The 22,177-nt window shown below is 41.6% G+C and overlaps 1 protein-coding gene across 2 annotated transcripts in view; it reads left to right on the top strand.

Annotated features, from left to right (window-relative positions):
• Window positions 1-6,264: 6,264 nt before the first annotated feature.
• Window positions 6,265-22,177, top strand: part of bsna (bassoon presynaptic cytomatrix protein a) — a 68,187-nt gene continuing 52,274 nt past the window's right edge. For both annotated transcript variants that reach the window (XM_049754887.2, XM_049754886.2), the window contains exons 1-2: window positions 6,265-6,715; window positions 16,888-17,566. In XM_049754887.2, coding sequence (XP_049610844.1) covers window positions 6,537-6,715; window positions 16,888-17,566 — 858 coding nt within the window. In that variant the 5' untranslated portion in view covers window positions 6,265-6,536. The remainder of the gene's footprint in view (window positions 6,716-16,887; window positions 17,567-22,177) is intronic.

Raw genomic sequence — 22,177 nt, 5'->3', positions numbered from 1 at the left:
TATTTTTGCATAGTTTTCGGGTTAATGAGTTTAATAAATACGGATTTATTTTTTCTTCATGACAAAATATATATGTTACTTCTGTTTTCCACTACAGTCTTTACACATACTTATTTTTTCCATAATAAAATCAAACCAGTATTGTCACCGTCACGCTGCTGCGGCTGCCTCACATTCCGGATTTCCGCTCTGACCACCCTGTGTGGACTTTGGTGTCACTGTGCTTGTGTGGGTTTTCTCCAGGATTTCTTCAACATCCCCAAAACATGCATGTTAAGTCAATTAAAGAGCCAAAATTGTGGTGGTGTGAATACCTGTTTGTTTATGTGACCTCTGAAAGATTGGCGACCATTAGAGGTTTTGTTGCACCCTTTTCTACCTACTTCTTTAACTGTTGGCCTACTTTCATTTAATAACCCCATGGTATCAAGTATTTGGTATAGTTTTCTCTTCTGTTTGAACTGTCATCTACAGCTCTACTTCTCCCCAATTCTCTCTCTAATTCTTTCTTCCTTTATTTCGGATGTTCAACCCATTATCCAAGCAGCACATCTGAACCAAGAGATTTCCATCAGAGCGGGCCTGCAGCCAGACGCTCGAGAGCAGAAAATAGCATTAAATGACAGGGTAGATTAAGTGTGGGTGTTTTCCGATATGAATGCCATGATATTGATTAGATATCTGTGGAGCGACGGAGGAGATGGATGTCACTGGCTTCTCAGGAAATTGAAAGTGTTCAGGTATAGACTGGCTTCTGTTTTTCCTCCTTCCTTTATGTCTGTCTTTATCTGCCTTTGTCTTGCAGAAGATATTTTAAAAGTCAAACTGCACGATGCCAACAGCAATACTGCTCGCAACCTAATCATTTATTCATTACATGATTAACCCGATCATGCATTTTTACATATACAGTTGTTCGGGTTATGTGCACTTTACATGCACTCTGGACCCTTACCATGCAATGACTGAAAGCAATTCCAATGCCAGAAACAAAATGACTATAGTGTAAACTGTGCAGACCCCTTCCGTACACTAGATGGAGACACCAATCCTGAAGGTCTCGCTCTCTCCTCTCTTACACTTGCTCTCCTTAATTTAGGGAAATGCAGTATGTGTAAAAATAAAACTGCCTCAAAATGGTATAGCTGATCTTGGTCTTGGATATAAATGTTTGTTTTAGTAATTCACTCTATTAATTTCCAGCAAAACACATTTCGATTAAAAAATAAGAAATATTAAGGTATATCTAGGTCAAAATTCCTCATTCCTATTCAACATAAAATTCCTAGAACACACCGAATTTGAAAGAGTCTTTATAAAAGCTTTTCTTGATACTGCATGGTCTCTTCTTTTTCTACAGTTATTTCGGGTATTTCGGTTCCACTCTTCCATCCTGAAGAAGCAACACATAGGTGATGGTGAGATAGCATGATATCGGCCGGGCTTTTATGCTAACATTGCACAATCTCTGTGTGTAAGAAAGACAAAAGTTCTGTGGTAACATGCAGTTAAGGCTAAGGCATGAGTTATTGCTCTTCCTATCCTTGTTAGTGCTTCAGTGCCGCTTCAGCGAAACACGGACTGATCTAGGTCATGGCAGACAAGAAGTCACAGGACTATTAAATGAGGGGGGAAAAAAAACCCTGACACTGTTTTTTGACAAGAATGAAAGTAATGAGACCAAGTCATGGTTACCAAGTGAGGGCTTGTTCAAATGTAAAATCACCACTTGTTTGATATGGGTGAATTCAACTCTGGACTACCTTGTTGCAAGTTTGGAACTCATCCAAAGTGAGATAATCTGGATTGAATCGAAGCATCTGGACTTCTTGGTTGTCAAACAACTCCAGAAGATACACCCGCAAGAGGGATACGTTAAATATATTATACATGAATCTAAGATACTGACTTTAAAAAGCCCTCAACAGCCAAGAAGTCCAGTCATTTCTATTCATCATATGCAGAATACACTTGTTGCTATTTTTTTCAAATAGTGAGTTTTGCAGAGAAACTAACGATAGTGGAAATAGTGGATCCAAACATCTTGCACAAACAACTACGTAGCTTTAATTTTTTGTTGTCTGGGCTATGCACTCAGAAGAGAATGTTTTGATTCAATCCACCCACCCGTTGATCCATCCATCCATCCATCCATCCATCCATCCATCCATCCATCCATCCATCCATCCATCCATCCATCCATCCATCCATCCATCCATCCATCCATCCATCCATCCATCCATCCATCCATCCATCCATCCATCCATCCATCCATCCCTAGCCCCCTCGCTCCATCCATTTTCGTTTACTTTTGTCCCTTCCATCTCTTAGCTTTCCCCTCGGTTCTTTCATCCATGTCTTATTGTAGTTTAATAAGTGTAAAGTTTTAAAGCTTTTCCCCTGATTCCGCAAACAAAAGTGCTTCTCTTGGGCATGGACACAATGTCGACGAGAGCAGAATCTCTCTCATCACACATAGCTGTAACTAATTTTGCATTTAGGTGGTGAAATTCTTTGGGATGTACTGTTTGAAGGAAACGGAGACTGACACTTTTTTCTTTGGTGGTTTGGGCGGTGGGGTTTCAGATTTCCTGTGAAGCAACTGGCTTAATAAATTGTTAAGTGCAGTTAAATGTCAACTTCATTCAGATATATTGAGAAGGCCAACATAAAGAGAATCAAATAAAGGTTAAAATGATGTTCGTGCACTTTGGATATCGTGTATTTTTCCTTAGGTAATTTACCGTATTTTCCGGACTATAAGTCGCTCCGGAGTATAAGTCGCACCAGCCATAAAATGCCCCAAAAAGTGAAAAAAAACATATATAAGTCGCTCCGGAGTATAAGTCGCATTTTGGGGGCAATTTATTCGACAAAATCCCACACCAAAAACAGTCATGAACGAGCAACAACAGGCTAAACGATAGCAACAACAGGCTAAACGATAGGTATGCTAACGTGACAAACACAAACAAAGAGCTGAGAACGGGCCTGACGTAACATATAGAGTGATTAAGGACAACTATTACATGAATAACATGTTTATAAAACCATCAGTGTCACTCCAATTCATTAAATAGCAACAACAGGCTAAACGATAGGTATGCTAACGTGACAAACTCAAACAAAGAGCTGAGAACGGGCCTGACGTAACATATAGAGTGATTAAGGACAACTATTACATGAATAACATGTTTATAAAACCATCGGTGTCACTCCAATTCATTAAATCCATCGATCGTTCTTTGTCAACAATGGGTGCGCGCGACTGAGGGCGCTTGCACTTCAAAATATTCCACAGGCTCATATAACGATAGATAAACTATATTTCAAATAACTATAATATAAGCCAATAATATTATCAAACCATCCGTGCACTTTAAATCCATTAAATCCATCGGTCAAATTCCTCGTCCTTTGTCAACATCGCCGCGCGTGCGCCCTGACGTCAGCCTCGTCTTTATTCCACAGATCTAGTATATAACTATATTGTAGCGTTAACAAAGTACAAGGATAGACGTGGGTTTGGTATACGGCTCTTTATTAAACAAAACAAACTTCCAAGCGTGTGGCGGCGTGGACTTCCAGACACGAGAGCTCCATGGCATAGGACCGGGCGTGCGTAATGGCCATGTCCGAGCCCCGCGCACCGTTCAGCGGACAGCCACTCGGCCGAGCGTCGGCCCCCGACTCAGTAGAGACCGGGCGTGCGTAAAAGCCATAATAGTTTTTCAAACCTTCTATGTCACTCCAAATCCTTAATTCCTTCAAACTCTTTGTCCTCCGTGTCACTTAGAAATGATCACCGCTAATGATGGTAGTCCTTGTGTGGGCACGTTTGTATGTAAACAACCGGCGCGCCGCGCTACTGACGTCACTTGAAATAGTAATCCATTGGTACATCATGGTTCTCCAAACTTTCTTTCTGCTGCTCGATTACTGTTTTCAGCTGCATATTTTACAACTTGAAGTTTGTAACCTGCAAAATATGAGTTTCTTTTTGGTGCCATTTTTCTTAAGCCCACCCAGTTGATGAGTCACGGCCAACGGTAAAATTTAGAGCGCCCTCATCCAGTTTCGTCTGAAAATATAATTTTTTTTGGTTGTTTTATCAAAGTCAAAGTCTGCTTTATCGTCGATATATTTTTTTATATACTAAGACACACAAAGAGATTGAAATTACATTTCCACTATCCCTCGGTGAGATAGTACACATATGCATACAAGCAACACAAAAAAACCCCAAGAAGGCACAAACAATGAATAAATAAGAGTATTGAATAAATGATAAATAAACAAATAATAATAAATAATAATAATAAATATAAGAGGAGCAAAAATGGAGCAAGTGTACATACAGCAGACAGTGGACTTGGATATGGTGCTTTAAAGTGTTAATTGCTTTATTTGATGTTTTCTCTATTTTTTATGTTTTGAATATGTTCAAGATAAAGAAATAAAAGCATGTGAAGTGATCAACTATACTAAAAATAACATGGGAAGTGGTCAACTATACTTGTAAGTGATGTCTTAATGATCAAGTAAAAATCTGTGAAAAAAAAACATATATAAGTCGCTCCTGAGTATAAGTCGCCCCCCCACCCAAACTATGAAAAAAACCGCGACTTATAGTCCGGAAATTACGGTAGTTTGAAAGTTTTTTTCTTACATTACCAAGGAAACATCGTTTTATTTCTAGTTTTACAATCAAGCATACTCTATTCGCATGCACTTCAAAGTTTCAAAAATGATTCTTGTTATGTCATTAACAAAGAGTGAAAGATGGAATTGTTGTATCTTTTTGTCACTTATTTGTGGCAATGAGCTCAAGTGAAAGAAAAGGAGTTGGCCAGGGAAAGTGCTGATGAGGTCTCTGCGGCCCATCAGTCATTCAATTAAGCATTCACAGTTGACCAATAGTGTTTTATGTTGCTCAGAGTGAAGTGGAAGGCTGGCACGTTGCTCATTTTTAATCTCTTTAAGTAATCGGCCCGGCAGGCAGGTCAATGAGTCCATCATGTCAAAGTGATTGACTCAACGCTAAGGTTAGAGGTTTTTGGTGAGGCTTCAAGGTTGGAGTAGTTCTTTCAACATGGCGCACTGCAGAGATGCTGCTTGGCTGCTGTCTATTAACATTTGACCCTGGCATTATGAAGCCTTAAAGAAGACATTGTATGCATTCTTTTTTAAAATTCAAAGCTTCTGAGTAACGTGTGTTTCAGCCGTCACTTGAAAGTGGCTCTGGGTCTTCAGCTAATTATGCCATGGGTGGAGCAACTCAGTGAAGGCAGGCGATTATTGTTACTTGTCGACTGTAGAACGTCTTGCTCTCAGACTTTCAGAAATAGGCAGATAGCCAATAATTTGCTCAGTTGTTTAAGTTCATACTTGATGGGTGTGCAGGCACCCCAAGTGACTCTATTTGTATACAAGCCTTTCAAAAGTCAAGCTCTTTAAAGACCAAACCACTCACCTTTCTCTTCTCATTGGCCACCTGGGAAGAGATTTTCATCCTGCTTCGGAGTCGTCAGAGTGGAACCGCTGCAATGAAAAAGGGGCAATAAAGGCACAATAAACGCATTATATTACGAATAAAAATGTTTGCTTTCTTAATATTTGAACATTTTGGTATAATGTAGTCCAAATGTTTAAAACAAATCAGCTTTTTTACTCGTGCATGCACTAGTCACGTGGCATTGTGGAAAAAATGCTAGGTTCGAGCGTATTTGCTAGTACTGTTGCACAAATGTGTTCGAACATACTCGTGTACATTTGCAAACGTACGTTTCACTGTATTTGCGAGTCAATTCTTTTTAGTCCACAGTGGTAGCTTCAAGATGCATAAAAATTCTCATTGTGAAATTATTTAATTCCAATTGTTATTTTGATCTAATACGACCTTTTGTTAACAACAACTTTTATGTTTTAAATATGTTCGAAATAAAGACGTGTCAATAAATCAATCAAACATTACATCATTAAAACTGCTGGGTCAAAAATAACTCAATTTCGCTTAAAAATTGACAGCCTTATTTTGTACAAAACAACACCCAAAAATGCATTGTTCATTCATTCATTGTATATCTCTTTCTCACTTTCTTTCTTGCGTTTTTGTTTTCTTGCTTCCCTGCTTTTTTTCTCTCTCTAGTAGTCACATTCTAACTATAGCCTCTCTTGAACTGCGACGTGTGACTCCATGAATCCAATCGCACTCTCTTGCGCTGCCTATCGGTTGTATTCCCCTCTGCCCGGACGGCCCAAGCGCGCTCCCGTCACACGTCAGAACCCAGCCTACTGGTGCTGAGGCTGACGGGGAGGAGGAGGATGATGAAGACGATGGCGGTGATACAGGAGCAACGCTGAGTTCGCTCTCCCTCTTCTCTTTTTCCCCCTTTCTTACCCCGGTCCATTCTATTTTGGACCACATGTATTTCAATTAAAAGGGCATCTTAGCGACACAGAAACAGAGACAGCTCAGACCGATCGGACGCGGTACCGCTCTTCACCGCCCGCCTGGCTCCTGAGCCGAGACCGAGATGGGGAACGAGGCGAGCATGGAGGGCGGCGGGCAGCCCGGAGAGGCCGGGATGATGGGCTCCGTGATGCCCGGAGGACCCGCGACCGCAGGGCCGGGAGGACAGCACGTGAAACCCGTCAATGGCTCTGCTGCCGGCGGAGGGATGGGAGTCGGAGGCCCCGGGATGGGGATGACGAGGTAGGGCCAGTGGTTCCGCTAAATTTTGGTCTCGTGAAGAATGCACATACGAATTGGAAGGTTGCCTCAGGAGGACATCCTTGCGGTGTGACAGATACCACGGTGGAACCTCCTGCCACCCCACCCCCCAAAGAAAAAACAACTTGACATTGAATGAAAACGGTTGCTATAGCAGCCACTACCCGAAGCCCATCATCCGCCTTCGTATTCGGTGCTGTCATGTGCTGCGATGGTAGTATTTCCCCTCTTGCGTGGTGCGTTGTACGGACCTGGCGTGACCAGCTGCAGAAAAACGCGCGCGCGCTCGAGTACACGACCGCACTCACTCACTTCCTGACGCGCACGGCTAGGCGAGCCTCCGTGTTTGTCGTTTCTTACCGAATGCAGCATTCGTGCACGTTACTCATGAAATTTTGTTTTGTGTTGCTGTTTTATTCTAGAGGTGATCGACACGTGACTTTCGTGTCGTGTGTGTGCATGTGCGCGCGCGTGCTTCACGGGGCTTGCCTTGAATGCGTGGGATGTGTGTCATAGTGGTACTACGTATTGTTAGGGGTTAGAACAGATAAACTCAATTGCACACCCCTCTTATGGAAATAAGAGATTTTGCAGACCTGTAAATTTCCTGTCCATAGAGGCTATTGCCCATTGCATCACGGAGCATTCCCAGCTATGTATAGTAAGATGGAAAAAAAAAAAAAAAAACGCTTGGACGCAATCAAGTTGACGTGTGGAAATAATGCAGAAACAGGATAAGCATAAGTAGTAGATTCATGTTACATGTAGGCACGCCGTGTGCATGATTGATTCTCACCCCTTGAGAGAGAGGGTGCATATAGGAGCGACGACATGGCATATCCATCATTATATAACATAGCGACTCAGAGGAGGCATGATGACAGCTTAAGCTGCCTTCTAATAAACGACAGTTCAGACGAGGCATCATAGGAGCACGATTGCATTTGAGACAGTGTTGCTTCTATCAGATATGTTGGAATAAAGGTTTGCATAGTGTGCAGCGCATCACATTAAGTATTGATAAGACAGGATAAAGAGGCCATGTGAGCAGAATGATCACGTGAAAAGCGTGTTTGCCTGTACCGGCCCCTCCCCTCTTCGTCTCTCGTTTGCAATGCCTGCACATAGTCCTCCTCTCCTTATGTCCGCCTCCCTCTTTCCATTTGCGCGTCCTTCTGGAGGGAGGATGCTTAGATTTCCTCTTCTTTTGCTCTTCTTTCCATCACTCTACTCATCCCCTCCAGCTACATTTGTGTGGTTATAGAATGGAAGCATGAAGATGAAAGAGTATCATGTATTGTATGTTAGCATGTCAGTCCGTCCATTCAAATATAAATAGCGCTTGTCTTCACAATGGTCGCCCGAGTTGGCGCTTATCTCACCTGACTTTAGGTGAGACGGTCATTTTGACAAACAAGTCTTCACAGGCACATTGCAGTGGTTCACAACTGTTATTACCCTAGGACCCGCATTTTCCTGTTGCCACAAAGTCGTGACCCAGTTTTATAGATGTCTGAATAATAGCCTTCAAAAACATTTGTTTGTCAGCACGACTACATGATTACATGTTGAACGTGTATTTCAGAACATCTTATTACAAACTGAGCATGAGCAAAAAGAAGAAAAAAAAGAACAATAATGTAAAATACTTAATTGCTTTGGCTCCGTCTGAAGAGCCTTAGAGAAGCTATTCACATAATGTTGGAGGTTGCATCTGCACATGTTCATTTGTGCTGCACCGATAGCATATTTATCTCTTTGTGTAATGCTGCGTCAAAGAAGAAAAACGTTTGATATATATTTTTATATATTTATTTATATTTTATATATTCTTATATTCTTATATATTTTCTAGCACACCTTGTATGTCTTGATCATCGTAATGCAAGAGCCCCTTAAAATTTTGACAAGCTGCCTCGACACACTGGACCTCAAGCATGTTGCATATGCTTGCTTTGTCCATGAATTCTAAAGCTGAATTTGTGCTTTCTGTTACTATAGTCAGATGGGAAAGACCACATAAAAAAAAAAAAAAAAAAAAAAATCTCTGTGAAATGTCAACCTAACCTCTGTGAGTCACAATTCACAAAATGAGATAACATTCTCTAATGGTGGATGCAGCAAGTGAAGTTTATTCTTTGTGAGGGTCACTCCATACAGTGATGCTGGTATAAACTGACAACAATGTTTTCCACAAAAAACAAACAGAATTTGTCAGTAAGTTTGTTCACGCAAGATGGCTGCCCTCTGGCTTCATTCGTGAGAGGCCTTGGCAGTCCAGGTTATTACATACGTTTACGATGTGCTGTCGAAGCTTGACTCCCTACAGATATTCAACCAATCACAAGCAGCTTGGAAGTAACTCCACCTCCCCGCTGTTGTATTGGTCGTGTGCAGTCTAAAGTGCAAAGATGTAAGGGTGGAAGAGAGTGATAGACTTATACAGAGCTAAAAGGGTAAGAGCAGTGAATAAAGGGAAAAAAAGAAACGAGGCTATGGAAAAGACCACTCTGGCAAGGGCATAGAAATAGAGGAAAGTGGGTGGGAGGAACAGAGGGAACGAAAGGCCAACCATGAAAAAGCCAACTGAAAATAAAGTCTGACATATTATCATCAGAAAAATAAATATCACTAATATTGCCAAGGAATATCTCCTGTAGTACATTTCGATGTTTACGAACATTGTAGTTTTATATTCCAGAGCTCCATATAGAGGCTCCAGCAAATCCACCAGCCTAGTGAGGGATAGCAGAAGAGAAGATGGATGGAACTTTAATGTTTTAATAGAAGTCAGGTTTATTTGTACGGCCCTTAATCACAAAAGAGTCTCAAAGGGCTTCACAACCCCACAATTGACAAATATTAACGGCATTCTCTCATCTAAACATTTCAAAACACAGAGATCCACTCAACAAACATGCTTGACATTCTTGGCCAAAAACATTTAATTTAGCCACAAAAAAGTATGCAAAAATAAGGTAGCTTCATGTTAAATTTTTTTTTCTAATTGAAAAACAAAGTTGACTGTTTTTGTATGAATCCAACACAAGGTTCATAAAGTGCATGACAATAACAAAATTTAAAATAAAAATGTGTTGTGATTTTTTAAAAACCTTTTGCATTATATACTGTACATTTGTATGTGTACAATATGTAGTGATTTTTTTAAAGAGTTGGCATTATGTACTGTACATTTTATTTTTCATGTGCAACTCTATATAATAGAGGAGAAATAGGAAAAAAATATGCTTCGTAAATAACAAATAATGTTATACTGCAATTAAGGTGGAGTTGCAGTAAAAGTGTATAAAGCAGCAATTTCTTAAATTTATATATTCATAATAAAATGTTCCAATCAATCGGTGGTGATTTGGGCAAGACTGAAAAGTGCATAAAAGCGCAAAACAATGGAGACCTAATTTTCTTCAAGTCGGAGCCGCACTAAAATACATAAAAGGCACAAATAAGGATATGAGAAGAATGTGCGAAGTCTGGATTGGCGTGGGGAGAAAATGAAGACGGGAATCAAGAGCAATGATGTCCAGATGGCTCAGTGAAAGGAACTTCGAGGGAGTGAGAGAGAGAAGGAGAGAGAGAGAGAGAGAGAGAGAGAGAGAGAGAGAGAGAGAGAGAGAGAGAGAGAGAGAGAGAGAGAGAGAGAGAGAGCACATATGGAGCAGAACATTTGCTTGCTGTGGTGTCACGTGTTCATGTTCCATCTGACTCAACTCACTCATGCCGGGCTGGTTTATGCCCACTTTGTTGTCTGTATTTGCATATGCCCATATGGGATCTATATCTCTGTGAACATATAATCATGAACAAATAGAAAAAAAATCACAATCACAAGTTACAAGACTGAAATTTGTCAAACTGTATTGTGACAAGAGAGGAACACTGATTAGTACGTCCGGCTCACTGTGCGGAGGTTGTGGGTTTGATTCCGGCTCCAGCCTTCCTGTGTGGAGTTTGCATGATCTCCCCGTGCCTGTGTGGGTTTCCTCCGGGTACTCTGGTTTCCTCTCACATCCCAAAAACATGCATGGTAGGCCGATTGAGCACTCCAAATTGCCCATAGGTGTGATTGTGGGAGCAAATGGTCGTTTGTCTATGTGTGTGCCTGCAATTGGCTGGCAACCAGTACAGGGTGCAATATTTATTGGGGACAAATAAGTCAAAGGAGATCATTTCCTGCTGCACCCTAAATGATGTATGTTGTAACTCTGAGCCAAAACAGCAACCTTGTTAAGTGCTGTTGGAAATTTTATTGCAAAACAATTCGACTGTTACACAAAATAAAAAATAATAATATTATGCTTATTATTTTGAATGGTTTGAATTTTTGCATTGGTGGAGATCTAAAGGCCCTTGCGGTGCCACGCATTTGCGTTAAATCCTGGTGATATGTCGTCAGGTGGTAATTCAGTGCAGTTATGTAGTTTGTGATTATTTCGCTGCTTTACCACAGAAAATGAACAGCACTGTTCACAAAGAAATGTGTCAACTTCTCATGACTTCCATGTTTGTTTCTGAGGCTAATACGCTGCGCTTGGCGTCTATTCTCCCTCGTTGCAGTTGTGAAGGTCACGACATGTTTTCTCATTATGTTGTCGACCAGAATTTGCCGCCCATTCACATGCATGTACGCTTTGCTATAGCTCGGAAAGTATGCAAACAACATCGCCGCTATACAGCTTATTGTGTTGACTCCCATTAGCCTTTCGTCTTGTTTTGTTAAGCACTTTGACAAATGAGTTTCAGATTCATCTATTTGCTTTTCCACAACATTACACTGATTTACCACCCTGTCTGTCCCTTCGCCCTCACTGTGGTTTACCCAAAGATGGTGGTAAAGTAAAATTATCCACCAACCTCATCATTTCTTTCTTGCCAAGAATTTGAATTGCACAGCTCTTGATATTTTTCGTAATTTAAATGCACTGCATTCAAATTTTTTGGTACTAATGAAGTTGCAATGTGATTAATACAATGCATTATGGGGCAGTGGAGTGTGGCTTGTAAGCTACCATAGAGTTGGCTCATTGGATTTTTCACACACAAGAAAAACATCTGCACTTGAAGCAATACAATGGACTTAATTAATGGAAATACATGCCTTGCATGCTAAAATATCCCTGCAAGAAAAATGTAGCAAAACATCTTCCTTGAGTCAAAAGTGCACAATCAATCCTCAAAGCTCAAGCTGAGGTAAGTAACAACAACAAAGAGTATTTCTGAGCACTTTGAGATGGTCCCTTAGCAGCAAAGTGACACTTAGCTCTTATGGCTCCCTTTACTGTGAAAGGATTGGCACCACCGAAGACAGAAATTGAATGTTATTATAGTCGGCAAGACTTATTTATTTTTTTGGCAGGGGTAAGTTTTCAAAACTAGGTCATTTTGTCAAATGTGTTCAAAGGTTTGCGTTGCGAATGGGATTTATCTTCACCATCTCCCAGTCCAGCTTTATGCCGACTTGTCTGATTGTGTTAAAATGATTGACAATTCAATTCAGTTTGAACACGTGTGCATTGATCCAAAGTATCTCCAATGAAAATGAATCAGTGAACATGTCAGCTTTTATTTGAATACCAATACATTTCAAATGTTATTGGAAATACGGGTAAGCTAGTGTGCTTCTTCACTACTGGTGAGGTGCGGTTGAGCAAGGCAGCGTCCCCCATTGCTCAGCTCAAGAGCTGCAACTCTGTTTGCACCCCTTTCACTGTAACACATCTGCATGTGTATCATTTGGTTGTCCGTGGCGCGTGCAGCGCAGAAATATACAGCAGTAACACTTGCATCTCAGCCAAAACAAACACATGTCATCATAACATTTCCAACACTAATTCAAATGTTCAAAAGTAGTAGTTTAATGCAAACATTTATTTTACTAATATGTGTTTTCTGAGATGCTAATTACATTTTTCGGTCTAGATTTTTATTCTTCTCTTGATTAATACACCTTGCATGAAAACTAATGCAAATGCATCTTTATATCTTAAGAGTTCCATTTTATTTTATATTACATTACCACCACTAGAAAGAGCCTCTTTATGTTGTTGAGGGATGTGTGATCTGGAGTGCCAGGATGTGGCAGTCATTTTACATTCACACAATACGAGATGGTTACAGATTTGGGATTCAATCACCCAGATTTTGACGCAAATGAGGGACACGGTGCGGCTTAGCTGGGAAAAGTCTACTTCCGTCTTAGCGTACAAAAGTGCAAACACCCTCCTTCCGCCAAATTCTACCAGCACGACGCCTAGCAAAACCAAAAGAAAGAAAAGTTAGCTCTCCAGAAGACTTGCTTCAGGAAGGAAAATTGGACCCTACGTTTTTGAATCCCACCCAGGGGAGCTGGACGAGGCGGCTAGGCAGATGCAAGTCTGGGCTTCCCTGCTTAAGCCGCTGCCCCCGCGACTCGCCCTTGGATAAGCGGAAGAGATTGTTTGGATGGCAACTCAATGTGGCACATGCATGGTGGCACAGAATGACAGAGATGTCGGTTTTCAAATATGGTGGTGCATGCTAAGCATAATCATTATTTCAGACCATCCCTTTCTTCACTCTGCTGCACTTCATTGAGATCATTTTCACACCTGCCGCCATTTGTCATGGCTTTTCATTTCAGGGTCCAAGGCAGTTGAGTCACTCTGTCTTGCCCGTCTGGCTCATTCATTTTCTGTGAAAGGCCGGCTAGCAAAATTGTCAGCCTGTTTGTGGTGTAAATCATCAGGCTGCAGTCAAATGCGTAAATGTTGTTTTTCCTGGTGATGTAATTGCTGCCCGGATGAATGGCCTGGATGAATGGCTCTGCATTATGTGCAACACCTTGTGCTTGGGTCTTTTACAATGCATTCTTCGACAATTATTATTCAGAAGCAATGCAGAAAACAGGCTGTCTCAATAGTCATTCAGGTGGTGCTTCTATTTACTTTCCAATTAGGTCCTTTAGATTGAATTTAGACTAATGATTCAATATAGCAATCCTTATCGTGTTTTTTTGGGCTGAGTAAATGATGAAAGGGCCCGTCATTAACATCAGCCTTTAGTTTTTTTTGCAAACTGCCTCATGGTTCATTGAGCAATTCTGTTTATTTATGTTGCTAATGGGGTAAAGAAGCAGAAGAGTAACTTTTGGCTCCAATATAATGTGAAAGCTATCCTGGCCGGTCCACCAATTATTAAGGACCAACAAAGTCGATCTGGTTGCCATGGCAATGTTCAAAATGTAATTTTGTAATCGACTACACATGACTTCAAAGTTCGGAAGACTTTGAAATATTTTTTTCAATCATAAGTCTTGTCATTTAAAGACTTCATTTGCATAGAAAATTGGTGGACTCCCCGATATTTGTCCACGGAGAGTTCCAGCTGTGCATTATGTAGTATTCAGTGATGCTATGCACATCATGTTTTTTTCTCAAGACAACCGCTTGCAACCCTTGACAAATATGATGTCATCATATCATCATATTGTATATCGGTAGTGTACGTTTAGTCCATTCCACAAAAGATCTTCCATGATTACTGTGGAAGTTTTATAGTTTCTGAAAAGGTGCGGCTTTATGAAAGTGCACGAAAAGCTGAGGAAAGGCATCACTACCGATTAGATGTATCAAATTGTACCACAAACATGTGAGACCGATGCAAGATTGACTTGGATTATTTCCTCCTTGGCTGTGTAACCACTGGCCAGTAGATGAGTCAGCTGATGCAGCAAAGTGAGATGGAAAAGATCAATTCAAGCAGCTGCAGCACCACTAAAGCAGATAAACATCTTGCTCATTTCCTCTCCCATTTTATACACACGGCAAAAGATTGCAAAGATGGCATCATTGTGTTTACTTTGCTCACATCAAACTTGTAACCGCCTTCTCAATCCCGAGACATGAGCAGGACGAGGCTCTCTTGTCAAAACAATAACAACAGAATCTTTAATCCAGCTCTTGTACTGGATCTCACAAGATTGTGTAGACGTGTTGCTGCTGTATTTAAGTTTTAGACATTAACTATTTTTTTTCCAGCTGTGCACTAAAGCTTATCCTTTTCTTACTGTACTGTGGTTCCCTCACCAGCTTTTTAAGCCTCTTATTCTGTCTTCTTCCGCCATCACCCAGCTGCCTGAATTAGTGGAGCTTTGAGCTTCTCGTTGAGTCACTCTATCAAATACACACATGATGAGACAGTGTGCACACAAAGCATACATAGCAGAATTCCCTCACAATGTTTTCCTGCGCGCAAATATAATACTATTATTTGATGTCTTAAAGTTCTTGGTTTCTACTTTCGTACAACCGAAACACACACAAGAACAATCTGAAGGAGCACATTTGCTACTTCTTCACAAATACATAATCTTTTTGGTATTTTGGTCCAATTCATCACCCCACCCTTTGTTGTAGGGCCCTTAACTACCTTCTTGCTTGGGGCGCCAGGGGATGCCACTTTATGTACAGCAGGGGTGTCCAAACGTTTTGCAAAGTGGGGCAGATTTGGTGAGGTGAAAATGTCTGGGGGCTGACCGCTTAGCTTAACCTGGCAAGAGCCAGATTGATATGTGAATCCCCAGACAGAGTTCTTCACAGTATCAATGTGGGACTGCTCCACTGTGATATGCTCAGGAAAGGTGGGACAATTGAGTGCAATACTTCAAGCTGATTGGACGATGTGGCAACTTATGCAGCCTACCAAACTTTCGTTTTCAGCAATCACGGCAAGGGAAGTCCTAATCGGGAAGTTATAGAAGCGCAAACCTCTAAAAATTCACATTGCATCTCTCGTTGCTCTTCTTCCAAAAGGAAGCTGTGAGTAACGTCTCAAGAACAGGATTAATTGCAGTGCCCATGCATTATTACAACCAGTTTGGTTGGTTCGTTTGTTTTCCCCGGCCTCAGCGCTTCTTGCTTTCATCGCAGCCTCATATGCCACCAACAATAACATTGTTGCTTTGTGATTGGCCCGGTCAACTAGTGACCGGCTTGGAGGAAATCAGCAGGCTCAGGACAAGTTGGAGTGTCGTATATTTTTTGAGCTCACAAATACCGTGAGAATTCAGCTACCACGCAGAGTTACACTGAGCTTCCAGTTTCTTTAATTTTTCACGAACGTTGTAGTTTGCATGTTTCATCTGGTAGTGTTTCTTGATAACGAATTTTTAGAAAACAGCCAGCCTCTCAACGAACTTGGCAGACACAGTTGTTTTTTTGTTTGGGAAAGAAAAATATGCCAATTTGTACTTGTCCTGGAAGCAACAGCCCTCTCTGTGAACTTTCCTCTGGAAAGTGCCACACAAAAGTCATGCAGCGAGAGGTTCAGTTTGACACCTAACACGACCTTGGGGTCGGTGTGTTTGGAGAGGCAGCGTGCGCTTGGAGCATATTTCCGAAAGCACCCGGGAACAGGTCTGCTGCCATCTTCTGGTGAAATATAATTTCCTTTTTTCTGTACATTTTCTTTTCTTCTGTGGTTGGCAGTGCTGAGGGACGACAAGTTCTTAATATTATGCCAGAGGCTGGGGGCCGGTAGAAATTTGAACACGGGCCGCATTCGGCCCACTGCGATTGCAATTCACACATGCGAGATGTGTGTGTCTGTGTGTGTGTGTGTGTGCGTGTGTGTGCGTGTGTGTGTGTGTTTGTGTGTGTGTGTGTGTAGCCTGCTATGCTCCCTTTTAATTGCTCTGTGCCTGTGGTTGTTGTGAGTTCCTTTCCCAGCTTTCATCAGCACCCTGGACTAATTATTTTTGCGCTTTTCCCCCTCAATACTGTTTCTGTCAATCTGGTTGTAAGAAGATAATGGGATTGGCTACCAAACATTGACATTTAGGATTCTTAATTGCTTATTCATCCAGTACTATGTTAAATGAATCAGTTTCCCATACAGTTACGGAACAAACTTGAAATAGGATTAACACACGCGCATACACGCACATGCACTACACATTTGTGTTTGGTTTTCTTTTCATTTTAGGACGTGTTTAGATTGACCCAGCATTGGATTACTTGCTTATTATTATGATATAGTTTGTGCGAGCAGCAGGTGCAAATGTTAACGTATTGAAAATCAACCACTTACGATTTGTACTCACACAAGGTACAAATGACTTGATGTCTAATTTTTGTCTTCTTTATCTTCTTCTCTTTCAGGGGACCAATGGGTCAGATGGGTAGCCCCAAACTTGGCATGCAGCAAGGAGTTCAAGGTGGAGGCGGGATGGGAGGAATAGGAGGTTTAGGAAGTGGGATGGGTGGAGGAATGGGAGGCAGAATGGGCGGAGGAATGGGAGGTGGGATGGGAGGCGGAGGAATGGGAGGTGGGATGGGAGGCGGAGGAATGGGAGGTGGGATGGGAGGAGGAATGGCCACTGGAGGTGGAATAGGCTCGAGAAGCGGTGAGCCCTATCGCCTGGCCGCCCATGACACGCCAACCTCCCCGCGTCACATGCAGTCAGGCCAGGGGTCCGGAACTGGACAGGGCTCAAGCCATGGGATGAGTCACAGTTCAGCCGGGGCTGGCATGGGGGCCCATGCAGGGCAGAGTCCCGGCCAGCACGCCTCCAGACGAAACCTGCAAGTCGACTTTAACAGTTCGGGCGGCTCCAGAACTGGCCGTTCCCCCTCGGTGTCACCAGACCGTGGTGTGACACCCACCTCACCCTACTCGGTGCCACAGATCGCGCCCATGCCAAAGAGCAAACTGTGTCCGGTGTGTACCACCACAGAGCTCTCCAACCCACCAGCTGTGCCCAATTACAACATCTGCACCCAGTGTAAGGCCACCGTGTGTAACCAGTGTGGCTTCAACCCAAACCCACACCTCACTGAGGTAGGTCGCGCTTGCATATGCCTTGGTAATAATAATAATCATAATAATAATATAATAAATTATTATTTCAATTCATTGCTTGGTCGCACTTTACTGTTATACACATTACTGCTGTACTGTAAAACCTGATTGGGAGTTACATTGTGCTGGTCTAAGTTACAGGAAATTTGAAACGACCCTTCAGTATCATTGTTGTAGTAAAGACCCCCCCTTCACCATTGCTTAATCGCACTTTACTGTTATTCACATTACTGTTATACTGTAAAACCTGATTGGAAATTATTTCTGTGCCGGTCTAAGTTACTGGAAATTGGAAACGAGCCCTCAGCATCATTGTTGCAGCCTGTAATCTAATAAGTGCTACTTGCATCCATAACATGTCACATCATAACATCAGATAGCATTTAGCAGAGAGGAGAGTGATGCCAATTAAGAGGATCAGCAAGAGATTACACTTGTTTTGATTATGTTGGGATTCAGTTCATTAGTGACATGGGTCGCTGACTGTTATTTGATTGTTTTGACCTGGAATTGTAGTACAGCATGTTATAGACATTCATGCATGTATTATACACGTAGACTTACATATGGAGGTTAACGTTTCCCCGTCCCCCATCATTATGATTATGATTATGTTTTTGAGCTCACCTGCGTTTTACAGGATGCTCATGTCTCTTTTGAAACATGGATGAAATACATGAAGCCATTTCCATCATCGTGCACTGCTATCGCCAATTTATCACTTTAAATGGATAACATTTTGCAAGAGATGCAGCTTCTTAGTAATATGGATGAGAAATGTTTAAACGCCCACACTCCCTGATGCGTTTATGTTTCTCTTATTGTTGTTGAAAAATAACATCTGGGAAAGATGTTAAAAAGCTGTTGTGTGGAAGCTAGTCGTTGAATAATTAACAGCAGGAAACGTGTGGGTGTTGACCCTTTGGGATAAGTGGAGGTGCTTGAACACCCACATCCCCAACAGGTGCAACGCCTCTGGATACACCATCTGATATCCATACTGTCGCTGTCCAATGTCCAATATATTTATTATATTTATTTATATGTGAAGCCCAAACTACTCTGTTATAACTATTATAGTATGTACTATATCACACATTGCAAAATCTATGGGAATTATTTTATTGTTGACCAAAGACACCCAATTTTGCTTTGCCCCAAAATCTAGTCAGTAAATAAAATCTGAAAAGTAACTACAGTCAAATTATAAACCCGTTCCGTAAAAATTAGACTCATGAGAAGTTTGCATGCTCTCGCCGTGATTGCATACATAGGTTTTCTCCAGATGCTCCGGTTTCCTTCGGCTCCCTGTTTCTTGCATATAGTCTGCTATGCTTCAGTTCACCCTTGACCCAAATAAGGACAAGCGCAATATGAAATGGATAGATTGGTAGATAGCATTGGTCAATGGTTACAACCAAGTGATTAAAGTTTGTCAGTTCACAGGGCATTACATCAAAGTAGAGTCAATAATAAAGGCAGCAATCACTCACTGTGTATAATTATGCTAACTTGGGAGATGGGAAACCCATTTAGCAGCCTGGAGTGTTGGTAATGCAAACTGATGATATTGTATTTGTTTGCTTCTTGAGCAACCAATATTCTGGGAAATATCAGACCCACTCCATCGGTAGAGCCATCCCAGCAGAAAGAATGTCTGCTTTTAACCAAAGTGCCTCTAGTGTGTAAAAATGGACAGTATGTGTATTGCAGTGTTATTTATTGAACCTTTATTTACTTAGGAACATTACGACAACTCTTCTCACATGGAGTTCTATTATGATGATAACAATGCTAAATTTGGCCTTTGTATGTGTGAAGAAAAGATAAACATATCATTTGTTGCTATTTCCGATATAAATGCATTCATTCAACTCTGTCTCTCTTCCTCTGTCTCTCGTTCTCGCTGCCGTTTGTCATCAGACTCTTTTGCCGACAATGTCTTCTTCCCTGCAGCCTGTTTGTTGTTCAACACAGTGCATGCTAATTTTAGACTCAGTGTGCACACATGGCTGCTGACAGAGATGTGTGTCTGCTTATGTGTGTGCGTGTGTGTGTGTTACGCGTGTAAGAGGGGAGAGAAAAGAAGGGATTAATTGGTTTCAGCAAAAAAAAAATCTGCAGATTGAGGTTTCACTGCCTGTCAAACATGTTTTATGTTCAAATGTGTGAGTTAATTTGAATACTTTTTTTCTGGCAACAGTATATTATTCTAGCTCTAGTGCATCCCAAGGGTGTTTGATGAGGATGAGGTAAGGGTTCTGTGCAAGCTCCACACCAAACTCATTCAAGCCTGCAGAAAATGGCCTTTTCTTAAACTGTTCCCATTCCATTGCGTACAATCATCGCAAATACGTATCTTTCGAAGATGAACAATTAAGATTGAGGGATCAATAAGTCAACTTATCAATGAATTCATTGATTAAGAGGTGTGACCGCAGCTACCTATCCAGCCATTTGTCACACTCTAACCACTTGTTCCAAAATAAGATGTTTACTTGATTATTCATAAACTGCAACACATTTCTTATTCCCACATATTTTAAACAGTGAGATGTCATCCTTCAAATCCCAGTAGCATGCATCAAAGAAACGTTGGCCTTTGCGATTTTACTTTAGACAAAGTATTCTGCTCACTTTGTATATTAGTCATCCCCGCAGGTGATAAGTTAAAGTCATTTCCTGAGCTTGCAATTACCTTTCACGTAATGTGCCGGGAATGAGCAACTCCAGCGCTATTTCAATGCATGGCATTGTGACTAAATCAATGATTCATTTTCTTTTTGTCCGCTGCTTTTGATATTTCAGATTCACATTTATTATTTTCCCTTCACATCTTTCTCCTTCTTCTCTCAAACCATATGTGTGTATGTGAAAATGGGGGTTGCTACTTCTTTCCATTTAGAGAAAAAGAGAAGCTTTATTCAAATACTAAACCGGAAAATTGTGTGACGCCATCAACATGATCATGACAATGAGACTCAAGACATGTGACACAAGACACACTTTGGGCTGGTCGTCTGTCAGTTGCAGTGTATGTATGAACAAACAACCAGTCACACTCTTATACACACTGTCAATGACATGCCCCCTTTTTTATAGGCATTTTGGACTGCCACAATCTTTAGTAGCAAAACCTCAAAATGAAAGGCGATGAAAGGCTAGTTTACAGTCTAGAAATTTGGGTCAAATTCCAAATCCTACAACCTCAGTGGCATTCCTCTTAATACGAATATTATGGTTTGTTAAAATGTCAAAACATCGTTTGTATCTTCGGTCTATGAAGGAGGCTACAGTGACTAAAACCTATAGGGGGCACTACATTAACGTTTATCTGCCTCTCCGCTCCCTTTCCCTCTAGTATAAGGGTGCCCTTATGGCTCGTTATCGTGATCTTCCTGCTTCTTCTCCTTTCATTTATCTTCACGCCCTTCCTCACACCCCTCTGAGCTGTGTGCCAAAGATGGGGGAGGAGGATTTATTTTTCCTCCTGCATGGAGAGAATCATGTCTATTCTGGGAAAGTAGGATGAGATGGAAGGTAAGAGAGAGGAGGGGGGCGTAAAGATGGGGAGAAGGTGAGAGAGTCGAGGGTTCTCTCCTCACATGCATTACCTATGAGAAGTTCCTTTAGTCAAGCAGGTGGACAGGACGCTCTCACAACGACGAGTAAACACATGCATATGTCGTGTGTGGTTACGCATGTACTTTGACCAACACACAAACGTTGACTTGAACACATCCGCAACCAGAGGATGCAGCTGCAAGCCCAGCAGTTCAAGCGCGGGAATTCCTAATGAGGCGTTTTAAATGATGAATGTATTCTGCTGGCACTCACATGGCTGCAGATGGGAGGGAGGATGGCGCCGGCCGGGGCTTTCGAGCCAGGCTGCAGCTCCACTGTGACAAAACGAAAATACCAATGTGACAAATAAACTGAAATATTTTAATTGTGCTTCTACTTGAAGCTTACTGCAAAAGTGACGCATAAAGTCAAAGAGAATCAAAGTGTTTAATCAAACCAGCCACTTTACGATAGCATATAATACAACATGACATAAATGGGCAAACGAAAATTAACATTGACGTTATTGTTATTATAAACTTTTCAAACAGCTGCTAATTTCCCACACTGAAATCACAGAAACGTCTCAAAGGGATTCACATGGCCACAGTTGACAATTATTCTCAACATTGCCTGATCTGTGCTAGAATTGAACCTGCAGTGACGAGTCCATGCAAGGCACCTTAATATAACCCCTGAGTCTTTTGTAAATTAATTCCTCGATGCAGTCATGTCAGCAGCTATGCAAAAAAAAATTGTCAACCCATCCCTAACTCAACCTATTCCCAACATCACAAGTAAAAGTAGTAATGTGGGCTTTTTCACACATCACAGCACAGGGGGGACATGAAGGTGGCAGAGCAACATAACTAGAAGCTACAGGAGGATTTCCAAAGGTTGGCTGGCTGCTGCCCCAGTGCGATAACGCCCTGTTTTGACTGAGCTTTGCAAACAGGTCTGCACTGGAAGGGAGATGTCTTATCTCCCGTTTCCTTCTCCCACACAACAGACACCCTTTTGTGGCGA

The sequence above is a fragment of the Syngnathus scovelli genome, chromosome 2 (assembly GCF_024217435.2).
Source record: "Syngnathus scovelli strain Florida chromosome 2, RoL_Ssco_1.2, whole genome shotgun sequence".
In the NCBI taxonomy this organism is placed as follows: Eukaryota; Metazoa; Chordata; class Actinopteri; order Syngnathiformes; family Syngnathidae; genus Syngnathus; species Syngnathus scovelli.
The sequence above is the reverse complement of the archived record's forward strand: the minus strand, read 5'-3'. Positions and strand labels throughout refer to the sequence as shown.